The following is a 10450-nucleotide window of genomic DNA, read 5'->3' on the forward strand; positions in this document are numbered from 1 at the left end:
TTGTGCGGCTCTGTTCTGTAAGCCTACCTATACGTGATCTTTATTAATAAAGAACTGAAGTTACTGTGCCTTTCTTTTGGATTTAGTCAAATAATTTCAGCTTGAATAAAGGGTGCAAATGAGATCCGTGTTGCGCATATACATGTGAGTGTCACAGTATTTGAATCACTTTCTATATAATAAGTAAATGAACATATTACCAAATTGCTGTTATTGAAAAAACAATTAAACAATGACTTATATGATGCATATGTTTACTGAGACTGAGATGTCTACATGATGGTGAGCCTTCAAAAATAGTTTTTACCACCTCTGTACTTCTTAAATCTTACCCCTGAGAAATACCCCGATATTAAAATAATAAAAACATTAAAACTCGTACTGCAACTAATTAAAAAATAAATAAATAAACTGAAACTAAACATTTTTAACCAATCAAAACTATACTGAAACTAGCAAACTCATCCTTTAACCTAACTAATAAATACACAACTTATAAACGAAATAAATATATATATATAAAAAAAACTAATTAAAAAACAAACACAAAACAATAATATCTCTGCCTCCAGTGAAGAATAAATAACATAATAAATATTCACATAGCAGTTACAGGGCCCCATCGGACAGTGAGGACGTCATTGCTCCTGTTGTTGGACAAATAAAGTTTTTCAAACCACGTGATCAACACTGTCATGGCTGCGCCCTCGTGTCATGCGTGGTTGTTATCGTTTGCAACTATATTTTGACATTGCTACAAACCGAAGTTAGCCAAGGTGGTGCTCTTTATCATTGTTTTTACTTCTGGTTATTGTTTATTTGTTTATGACTAAACAAACCAATTGTTTCTGACGCTTTTACAGTAATTTCCTGCACAACTGGAGCACCTCGGCACTTCAGCTGCAAGCTAACCACACAAACGCCTCAACAGCTCAGTTTGAGAGAAGGCTCAGCTTATTGGCGTAACCCGGTTTTTGATTTGTAGGGAAATGAAGACAAAGAAGATGAAGCCGAAAAACAAGCGTCTGTCCTCCGGGCTGCAAAAACAAGACAAACGGAGCATCCGTGTGAAAGGCAAGTGGAAAGCTGTGGAGCTGGATCCCAGTCTGTTCTCCGAGGAGGGCCTGGAGGGTCTGGTGTGTTTTGAAGAGCTGACAAACTATCGTCTGATTGACTCTGAGAAGGCTGCAGCTAAAGCAGAAGAAGAGCTGAGAAAGGAGAAGAAGAAGAAAGCGAAGAAGAGAAAAGCCAGCGAGGAAGAGGAGGCAGGAGATGAGGTGGACGAAGAGAGCAATGAGGGAGAAAAAACAGCTGAACCAGCCGAGAAAAAGGCCAAAAAGAAGAGGAAGAAAAATAAGAAACAGACTGTAAATGAGTCAGTTCAAGCAGGTGACATTTCTGCAGAAGTGACACAGGAGGATGCAGCTACAGGTGAGGAGGGAGGGGAAGATGAAACAGCCAAAGAAGACACTTTAAAAGATGCAGAACCTGAAGCACATTCAAAACCTGCAAAGAAGAGCAACAAAAAGAAGAAAAAGAAACAGAAGCAGGAGATAGAAAAGGACACAGAAGAGCATCCAAAGCAGGAGTCTCCATCAGAACCTCAGGCCCCGGAAAAAGGAAAATCCACTCAAGATAAAGTGACAAAACCTCAAAAAAAGCTGCAAAAGAGTTGGACAAATGCAGCACTTTCAGGTTCTAACAACAAAAACGCTGATGTGAGCGCCTGGAAGGACTTGTTTGTTCCCTCTCCTGTACTGAAGGCACTGAGCAGTCTTGGATTTGGTTCACCGACACCTATTCAAGCCTTGACTTTGCCTCCAGCTATCAGGGATCGTATGGACATCCTGGGGGCAGCTGAGACAGGTAAGATAAAATACCGTTTCCCCTTTTGTTCTGTAATGATCTGTCCTCTTATTAGAGCTGCGCAAGTAACCAAAATTGATCAAAATCACAATATGATCAAGTGTAATGTCCATGCAGTTTTTCTACTGTAGTGCTGCAGAGATGTCCTGTCCTACAAACCTTATTCTCTGTAAGAAAACATATTTCTTTGGTACAGACCCCGACTAATGTCACATCATCATGATTTTAAAGGGAAAGCTTTATATATCTTTCTACACTTTACTTTTTAAAAAGTGTAACAGTATTAATAATGTATATAGTCACATTTTTACCTGTCTGATAACCATTTATTATATTGTGTCATTTTCTGGACCGAATAAGTCTTGAAATTACTTGTTTTGTGTGGCCAACAGTCTAAAACCACTGAAAAACAGAATTTAAGCTATGAAAATAGGTAAAAGTAGCAAATTCTCACATTTGTGAAGCAGGAAATAGATGTGGGAAGACTTATAAAATATTATCTTAATATTACTGTAATTAATTAATTAATGCCCTCCCACTCACCAAACGCAGTCACCATAGGCAGAACACAGATTTTATTTTTCTATTAATAGGAATAGTTAAATTAAAAATGATATATAAAAATAAAATCCTTTCCTTGCCTTGGACAGACAATTTGTGGGCAGTGGAAACATGCTCTTATCTTGGTAAGAGTGCTCTCAAACACTCATAAAAATTTCTCTTATCTAAGAGAAGAACAAAACTGAGAAAATATTGGTGAATCCCAGAAAACAGTGGGTACTAACAAAATAAGAACAAATCATGGATAGGAACAAAACTAAGCGCAAATTTGTTCTGCTGAATCTGTCCTCATATTTTCATTAGTTCAAGCTGATGTGAGCTCTGTCCTTGCAGGAAGCGGGAAGACGCTGGCTTTTGGCATTCCCATGATCCACACCATCCTGGAGTGGAGGAACAGTTCAGAAAAGCCTGTTGATGACAACACAGAGGGAAGCAAACAGGTAGAGAGTTTGTACTTACCAGCTCTGGCTGAGTCCTCAAAGGAAGCAGCTGAATCCACAAAAGTAGAGGATGAGGAGGACGATGTGGAGGCTGAAGAAGAGGAGGGTGAAAGCATCACAGAGCAGGACCAAGGTGACACAGATGAACATGACAGTGAGGATGAAGATGAAGAACAAGACGATGATGAGAGGCTGGGATGTGTTCAAGTAATTGAAAATGCAGAGTTTGACTTTGACCCCGCGGCCGAAGCAGAAGAGGAACCTGCTGGTGGTCGGGCTCAGCCTCTGCTCGGACTGGTGCTCACTCCCACCAGAGAGCTGGCCGTTCAGGTCAAACACCACATCGATGCTGTCGCTAAATTCACAGGTGAGTCATTTTAGTTTATTACAGCTTATTAATGAAACACAATTATAAAATGTTAAGATACTCAAGGTGTTTCTGTTGTGCAGACATCAAAACGGCGATAGTGGTGGGTGGAATGGCTCAACAGAAACAAAGACGAATGCTAAAGCGAAGACCGGAGATCATTATTGCCACTCCAGGACGTCTGTGGGACCTGATCAAGGAGAGACATCCACACCTGCTGAACTTGAGACAACTCAGGTAAATTACAGTTCACATATCTGTTTTATATTAATGGGTGATATGGTAAAAAAAATCAGCATTTCATTGAGAAAAAGAATATTTTTCAGATATCGATAGATGTATGCCACCCTGTGCTGCATTACATCAGACAAACATCAACACATTTATAACAAATGCAATAATAAAATTACTATATAATTTGACTTTTATACAATTTTAATAATATAACTTTTTTAAATGGAAATTTTATCAGTATTTTTAACACAAAAAGCATACAGTACTTGAATTCCCAGTTGCCTGCCTGTCCAGTTAAACTTCTTGGACACAAAACATGCACAAAAACAAAAGGAACATTTTTTTGAAAATAAGAAGTGGAGGTGATCAGCCGTCCTTAGCATGTGGTACAAGTGTCTGAGGTTTGAGAGAGCCCTTAGAGTATTTAATTTTCTTAAACGTGAGGCAGTTCAGTACAACATTAGTTTTTCATTACAGTATGCTTTGAGTCAATAATTTTGACACTAAAGTCAATAGTTGTGTCATTGTAATACGAAACCACTTAAAATCAATAAACTATAACACTGAATTATCATCCAGTTCTCATATTTATTCATCAGATTTTGGCAAACAGCATTATAGACTGAATCACTGTGACGTTGTTCTGACAACAGTCACTTTCAGGTAGAAAACTGGCAGTTGACTTGAATCATGGAGAAATGTAAAATCTGCAAATATGTTTATTCCTGTTGTTATTTTCAGCTACAACTGTAACATTTAGACATATATAGTTGAACATTTCTACATTTCTACCGTGCTTATATTCTTTATTGTTTTGCTTTGCTAGCATCTTTGATAAATCAAATCTTCCCAATAGTGACATTTCACTGTGAGTGACAGAGATGGGAACTTGACCTCTGTCTTTGAGAGGTTGTAGCATTTATTCAGCAACAAATGGCAGAAACAGCAGAAACCGTTATGTTGACAGCTATGTTACATGTATGTCTCACTGTCTCTCCTCTCTCAACTGTGCTCAGCTCATGAATACACACAACCTACATCCTGAGTTCTTGCTGAAAGGAGTTTACTACTCATATAACACGTTTTAGTTTAAATCCCTGATGCTTAGCCCTGGCAGGCTACCAGGCTTACAATACATTGTCAGAAACCCTGACATTAAGGCTGAAAAAAAAAAGATAATAACCATGTTTTCATTTTATAGACCAGTCAGGAGGGTCCACATTAGCCAATTTCTGAATGTGGGATGTGAAAAGTATATGTACTGTATGTAAAATGTTCTGAAGTTACTGGTGCATGAATGTGCTTGAGGAAACACAATCCAAGATATCCATCCATCGACTTTCTAATATCCATGGCTTGCGGGGCTTTAAGTACAACATCAGCAGTGAATAAAGCAAAGAGATCTAGCACAGACTGCAGGACATTATTGCTATTTGCAGGAGGACTCCCTGTGCAATCAGTTTCAAACAAAAGACCAGAGGCAGCAGCAAATTGGTTGTAGAAATTTAAACAGATACCTGAGGTGGTGACTTTGTTTTATCGAATTTGACTTCCTTCCAGAGAGTTTAACAGGGTCTTAACAGGAGTTTGTATTTTCAGTAGTATCCTGACTTGGCAGCTCTCAATGCAATTGTGCACCTTAAACACCTAAATGCTGACCAGAGGGTTGGACCACCTTAACTGCCAAGCCTGTATTTCTGTGCTTAAAGAAGCTGCCAAGTCTGGAGTAAACTGCAGACGCAGTGCATGTTTTATTCAGATCACTTAACAAAAGATATAAAGAGTAATATCAGAAGTGTGATGTGTATTTCAACGATATAGATTCCTTGCTGGTGCTTGTTTATTAGATTCTCATGCTATTTTACTCTTGATGGTGTTATTCTGCAGGTGCCTGGTCATCGATGAAGCAGACCGTATGGTAGAGAGAGGCCACTTTGCAGAGCTGGAGAGTCTGCTGGAGATGCTGAACACAGTGCACTTCAATCCTACGAGGCAAACCTTCGTGTTCTCGGCCACACTGACCATGGCACGCAGCCTGCCCACCCGCCTCCTGCAGAAGAAGAAGAAGAATCTGGACCAGAGGAGCAGAGTGGAAATCCTCATGGAGAAAGTGGGGATCAAGTCCAAACCCAAAATCGTTGACCTAACCAGGAAGGAGGCGACTGTAGAGACCTTGATTGAGACACGAATCCACTGTCAGAAGGAGGAGAAGGACTTTTACCTGTATTACTTCTTGCTCCAGTATCCCGGCCGCACCATGGTGTTTGCCAACAGTATAGACTGTATCAAGAGGCTGAACTCCCTGCTAGTTATTTTGGACTGTACTCCTCTGCCTCTTCATGCCAACATGCACCAGAAACAACGCCTCAAAAACCTGGAACGCTTTGCTGAGAGGGAGAGGTGAGATTTGCACACACTAGCAGCAGTGGTTAGAAGGTATTTGCCTTGGGCTAGAACTTAATCTAGTGTACTTATGAAATATAAAAACCTGTTAACTGCAAGTAGGGGCTGAAAGGGTTATCTGGTCTGTTCGAAAAGGCCTGGATCGTGTTTCCCAGTTTGTTGAAGCAGCTTGTTCTATGTTTACAAAAACACACAATAACATACAAACAAACAAATATTAATGGGGAATTGAATCTATAAGTTAAGAGATAAATAACCTTGATAAAAGATATACCAATTATGACAATGGTTTAAAAAATCTACGGAGCATTTAGCAGACAGATTGCAGAGGGCTGTTAGACATAACAACGCCTTGTTGGCAGCAGAAAAAATTCACTTGCAATAGCATGTTCAGAAGAAGCCATAATTCAGGTTTTGACAACACTGTTCACTGTCTCTGTCTCTTATTGCGACACTGTGAAACCAGCAGATAAAAGAAAAGTTCAGGAGACTCCCAATAAAAGATTGATTGACTTACAGAAAAATGGTTTATGGAGAACGTGAATTTTCTGTTGCCCCTTAATCACAATCAAATTTAAGGTGATCATCAAAAACAATACCCAGATATATGATGCGACCATTTCCACCTTTTCCTTACGTATGATGCCCTTCTTGGTTGCATCCCTGTTACATCTAACATCATTAATCCGTTCCTTGGTTTTAGATGCATTTAAATCCAAGAAGTAATCACTCTAAGAGGTCAAATCAGTGAGTGGATTCCCATGATCAGATTCAGAAACTTGAAGCAGGATAATGCTTATTTACAGAAAGTGTTCTTTAACTTACACGTTTGTAAATTTAAAAAAATCCTCCCAGTAGTGCAAAATTTCTTTGTTCATTTCTCAATGCTGAGGGTGCAGAAACAGCAAGTGCACTTTGGTTTGTCTGTACATGTGCTTGGGTTGCTGCCATTCTGACAATGTCTCCCTTGGTTGAAAAAAAAAAATAACTTACACAATAGAAGTTGTCCACCATTGACTCGTTGCTTAATTAGTTAACACTTGAATTTTGTTACTGTTCTTTTCACAGTTGTGTTCTACTGACCACTGATGTGGCAGCAAGAGGACTGGACATCCCCAATGTTCAGCATGTTATTCACTACCAGGTAAGCTTTTTTCTACTGATACCCATAACATTTATTATTTTTGATGCAGAGTTTACCTAAAACTAGCAGTTAGTTCGACTGGCAGTGAGATAATTCTGTTTGGTGGTTTATCAAAGACGCTAGAAAAGTACACAGTACGTAAAGTAAGCACAACAGAATCTCACTGTTTATCTACACATCTTTATAGCTAGAAATGGCAGAAGAAATTAAGTTTTCTGATTTTACATGTCTGCAATTCAAATCAACTGCCTATTATCTATTCAGAAGTGACTGTTTTGTTAGCATGATGTCACTGTGATTTCGTCCATAAATGGGGCTACTAATTAACTGTGACACTAACCAGGTTCCCAGGACATCTGAAACTTATGTCCATCGAAGTGGCAGAACAGCCAGAGCCACCAAAGAGGGTCTCAGTTTGCTGCTGATTGGCCCAGATGACATGATGAACTTCAAAAAGATTTACAAGAATCTTGGGAAGGACGAGGACCTTTCGATGTTCCCCATAGAGACCAAATGCATGGAGGCAATCAAGGTGAGATCCAGCACAAGGTTCTATCTTTGTCATCATGTGACATTAAAGACATTATATTTGATAGCTTATTGTTGAGTGTGTTCCTCCACAGGAGCGCGTCAACTTGGCCAGACAGATAGAGAAGATCGAGTTCCACAACAGCAAAGAGAAGAGCCACAACTCCTGGTTCAGACAAGCAGCAGAGGCTCTGGAGGTGGACCTAGATGATGACCTTTTACTAGGTAACACAAGATCTCTTGTAACATGGCCGGTTTATTTAAAAATGTTCAAATACAGACAACTCAGTATACCATCTGTATGTCCACAGGCAGAGGAAAGGATGAAGACTATGACAGAGAGCAGCAGAGGATGGTAAAAGGGATGAAAAAGCATTTGAAGCATTTGATCTCCCAGCCAGTGTTCAAGCATGCGATTAAGACCAAGTACCCCACCCAAATGGGAAAGCTGTCCCTGCCTCACCTGCCTATAGCGGGGAAGGAAAGTGCCCTGACCAAGGTTTCAATACAGGAGAAGAAACAGAGGTTAAGAAAAGAAAGGAAGCAGAAGCAGAAGCAGAAGCAGAAGAAAGAACAGAAGCAGTGACATGTTAATGGGAATGTGTATGTGAAAAAGATTTATGTAAGTTTTTACATACATTCTTTGTAATTCATTCAAATACTTATTGCACAATTTGCAAAAAATGTATTTTCAGATGTTGTTGAATCGCTGTACACTGCAAGATTTTATAAAAATCTGTTTTCACAAGTGTCCTAAAGCCCAGTTGGGATTTTATTCAACCAAAATCAATGTTCCTGAGTTGAGCTGAGTCCTGCTGGATCTCTGGTCAGTGTTGAGGTCGCGGGTAGAGAATGTTATAGTGCGATGTTTGGTAGAGGAGGTGCACGGAGGGTTCACCGCCCTCTGGAATGATGTGGTGGGCCAACTGCTCTTCTTCGCCATCCATGGAGACGATGTGGATGCAAATATCCAGGGCCTGTGACAGAGCTAAGATGTCCACATGATCACACTCCATTGCCATGGTCTCTACTTCCTGGATGAAGAGAACGAAGCCATTAAACAAACCTGACAGGTCTATTTCCTAGAATTACAGACAGTAAAAGATGATCTATTATTTTTACACTAGATGGCAGCAACACTGTGTTACTAACTTGATGACAGTAGACTAGCAGATTGGGCGCCTCCACAAAGTTGAAGAAGAAGTCGGCGTGGTTTTGCAGGTGTGCAGAGGTTAGCAGCCTGAGGTACTGCACCACGCTGTCAGAGGTCATCTGATCATTGAAGAGCTGGAGTAGCCGGTCCTCCTGCTCATCAGCCTGGCACTGCTCCACAACATTTACAACCTTAAAGACAACAGAAACCATTAGGTATTTATACTACACCCTTTTTAAATGTTAACAAGATCTAGTGGCAGACTAATCACCCTTATCCAAGAGCATAGTAGGAATAAGGACCTACTCATGTAATGATGTTATAATATGTTGCTAGATGGAAAAGTGACTTTTCCATCCAGAAAATAGCTTGTGAATTAATTTTTATTATGCAGTGTCCGATTCCAGAGATTGATACTCATCATAAAAACATCCTCACTTATCCGTGGTATTATTATAATTTGATCTATTTTGTACTAAACACCTCATTCTGTTTTTAAGTGATTTATGTCATAAGCTCTACCTTTGTGGTTGTAAGGTACAAAGGGGTGGGGTCCAAATGGGAAATTTTGAAGGTAGCCTATCTTACTAACAGATCTGATGCCACTATGTCATCCACAATGAAAAACTACATCTTATATTTTTTAAATTGGCTTGTCTTGTGCTTAATACTTGACAGTCATTTTTAGATGGTTCGTTTCCAACAATAAAAATGACCCCCTTTTGATCATTCCATCTATTGTAATGAAGAAAAAGTGTTTTTCCTGGCTAAGAATTCATGCAATGCTGACCTAAAACAAGGCTTATAGATTTTATTGCCTATTAATCAATTAGTTGTTTGATCTATGACATATCGGATAACATATCACTGCTGAAGAATGATGATCACTGTTTTCCAAAGCCCAAGCCTCAAATGTTTTGTTTTCCCAGCAACCCAAAGATATGCAATTTACTGTCAGAGGACTCAAGAAACCAAAAAATATTCATTTAACCAGCAAAAATAAAAGAATTTTGACTTTTTCTTCAAAAATTACTCAAACCACTTAATTGGTTATTAAAATAGTTGAATAATTTCATAGTCAACTAATCATTGCAGCTGTACAAGGTGGACTTATTTATTTATATTTAATAATAGACCATATAATGAGGAGATTAAGATGTATTGGCTACCCACAAAAAAAAAACTTTAAAATTCTGTATAATATGGGCCTAACGCTAGCTGGTAAATACCATCACTGTGTGTGACTGTAAAATGAGTATATACTGTGTTCATATTTACTGTGTTCAGGTGGTGCTTGAAGGAACTCTCATCAAATCCCGCAGAGAAAAAGTCTTCGCGGGATTTAACAACTGTCTCCTTAAATCTGAAAGTGAAACCAACAGGACCACCGTTAGTTTGCGACTTTATTTGGACGAGTGGCAGCAGTAAATGATGATAACTGACCTCTGTAACGCCCGGGCATTGTGTAGGAGAGACTCCAAGTGAGCGAAGCAGAAAGCTCTGTAGAAGCAGTTTCCGTCCCCTCGTACTTGTCTCACGGAGGAAAACTGGCTGCTTAAATCCTAAAAAAAAAAAAAGGACAATAGGTGTTATTATTATAGGAGGACTGACTATGACCACCACCCGACCCCACCTAAAAAGCATACTTTATATTTTGCAGCCGGCGTTTGCTCAGGAAACAGCGAAGAGATGTCCTCTCTGCCTGAGACAAGGGAGCCAGCCTCCATCTGTCCACCAACAAACAGTCCGGCCGA

The 10450-nt window shown here is 39.5% G+C and overlaps 2 protein-coding genes across 3 annotated transcripts; one reads left to right on the forward strand and one right to left on the reverse strand.

Annotated features, from left to right (window-relative positions):
* Positions 1 to 642: 642 nt before the first annotated feature.
* On the forward strand, positions 643 to 8294 carry ddx24 (DEAD (Asp-Glu-Ala-Asp) box helicase 24). Of its 2 annotated transcripts, XM_084743107.1 has the most exons (9): positions 643 to 776; positions 864 to 1866; positions 2761 to 3234; positions 3318 to 3471; positions 5356 to 5868; positions 6940 to 7015; positions 7359 to 7547; positions 7639 to 7768; positions 7855 to 8294. In XM_084743107.1, the coding sequence occupies exons 2-9, from the start codon at positions 990 to 992 to the stop codon at positions 8127 to 8129; spliced, it is 2688 nt and encodes an 895-aa protein (XP_084599233.1). In that variant the 5' UTR covers positions 643 to 776; positions 864 to 989; the 3' UTR covers positions 8130 to 8294. The 2 variants fall into 2 exon arrangements, with proteins under 2 accessions (XP_084599233.1, XP_084599232.1); XM_084743106.1 differs by having other exon boundaries at positions 686 to 1866.
* On the reverse strand, positions 8279 to 10423 carry LOC146310717 (ubiquitin thioesterase OTUB2-like). Its single transcript, XM_084743115.1, has 5 exons — positions 10343 to 10423; positions 10140 to 10258; positions 9975 to 10059; positions 8696 to 8887; positions 8279 to 8577 (listed from the first exon to the last, which is right to left on the reverse strand). Exons 1-5 carry the CDS (start codon positions 10421 to 10423, stop codon positions 8371 to 8373), a joined length of 684 nt encoding a protein of 227 aa, XP_084599241.1. The 3' UTR covers positions 8279 to 8370.
* Between the last annotated feature and the right edge of the window lie 27 nt (positions 10424 to 10450).

Source organism: Lutjanus erythropterus, chromosome 18 (assembly GCF_056507025.1).
Source record: "Lutjanus erythropterus isolate fLutEry1 chromosome 18, fLutEry1.hap2, whole genome shotgun sequence".
Classification (NCBI taxonomy): domain Eukaryota; kingdom Metazoa; phylum Chordata; class Actinopteri; order Lutjaniformes; family Lutjanidae; genus Lutjanus; species Lutjanus erythropterus.

What these genes read in the sequence shown, in the direction of transcription:
- ddx24 (XM_084743107.1), top strand. Translation starts at nt 990, where the DNA reads ATGAAGACAAAGAAGATGAAGCCGAAAAACAAGCGTCTGTCCTCCGGG. An exon ending in CCTGGGGGCAGCTGAGACAG is followed by an intron (nt 1,867 to 2,760) that starts GTAAGATAAAAT and finishes CTGTCCTTGCAG; the next exon opens with GAAGCGGGAAGACGCTGGCT. An exon ending in TGCTGTCGCTAAATTCACAG is followed by an intron (nt 3,235 to 3,317) that starts GTGAGTCATTTT and finishes TCTGTTGTGCAG; the next exon opens with ACATCAAAACGGCGATAGTG.
- LOC146310717 (XM_084743115.1), bottom strand. Translation starts at nt 10,423, where the DNA reads ATGGAGGCTGGCTCCCTTGTCTCAGGCAGAGAGGACATCTCTTCGCTG. An exon ending in CGCCGGCTGCAAAATATAAA is followed by an intron (nt 10,259 to 10,342) that starts GTATGCTTTTTA and finishes TTTTTTTTTTAG; the next exon opens with GATTTAAGCAGCCAGTTTTC. An exon ending in TGCTAGTCTACTGTCATCAA is followed by an intron (nt 8,578 to 8,695) that starts GTTAGTAACACA and finishes CTCTTCATCCAG; the next exon opens with GAAGTAGAGACCATGGCAAT.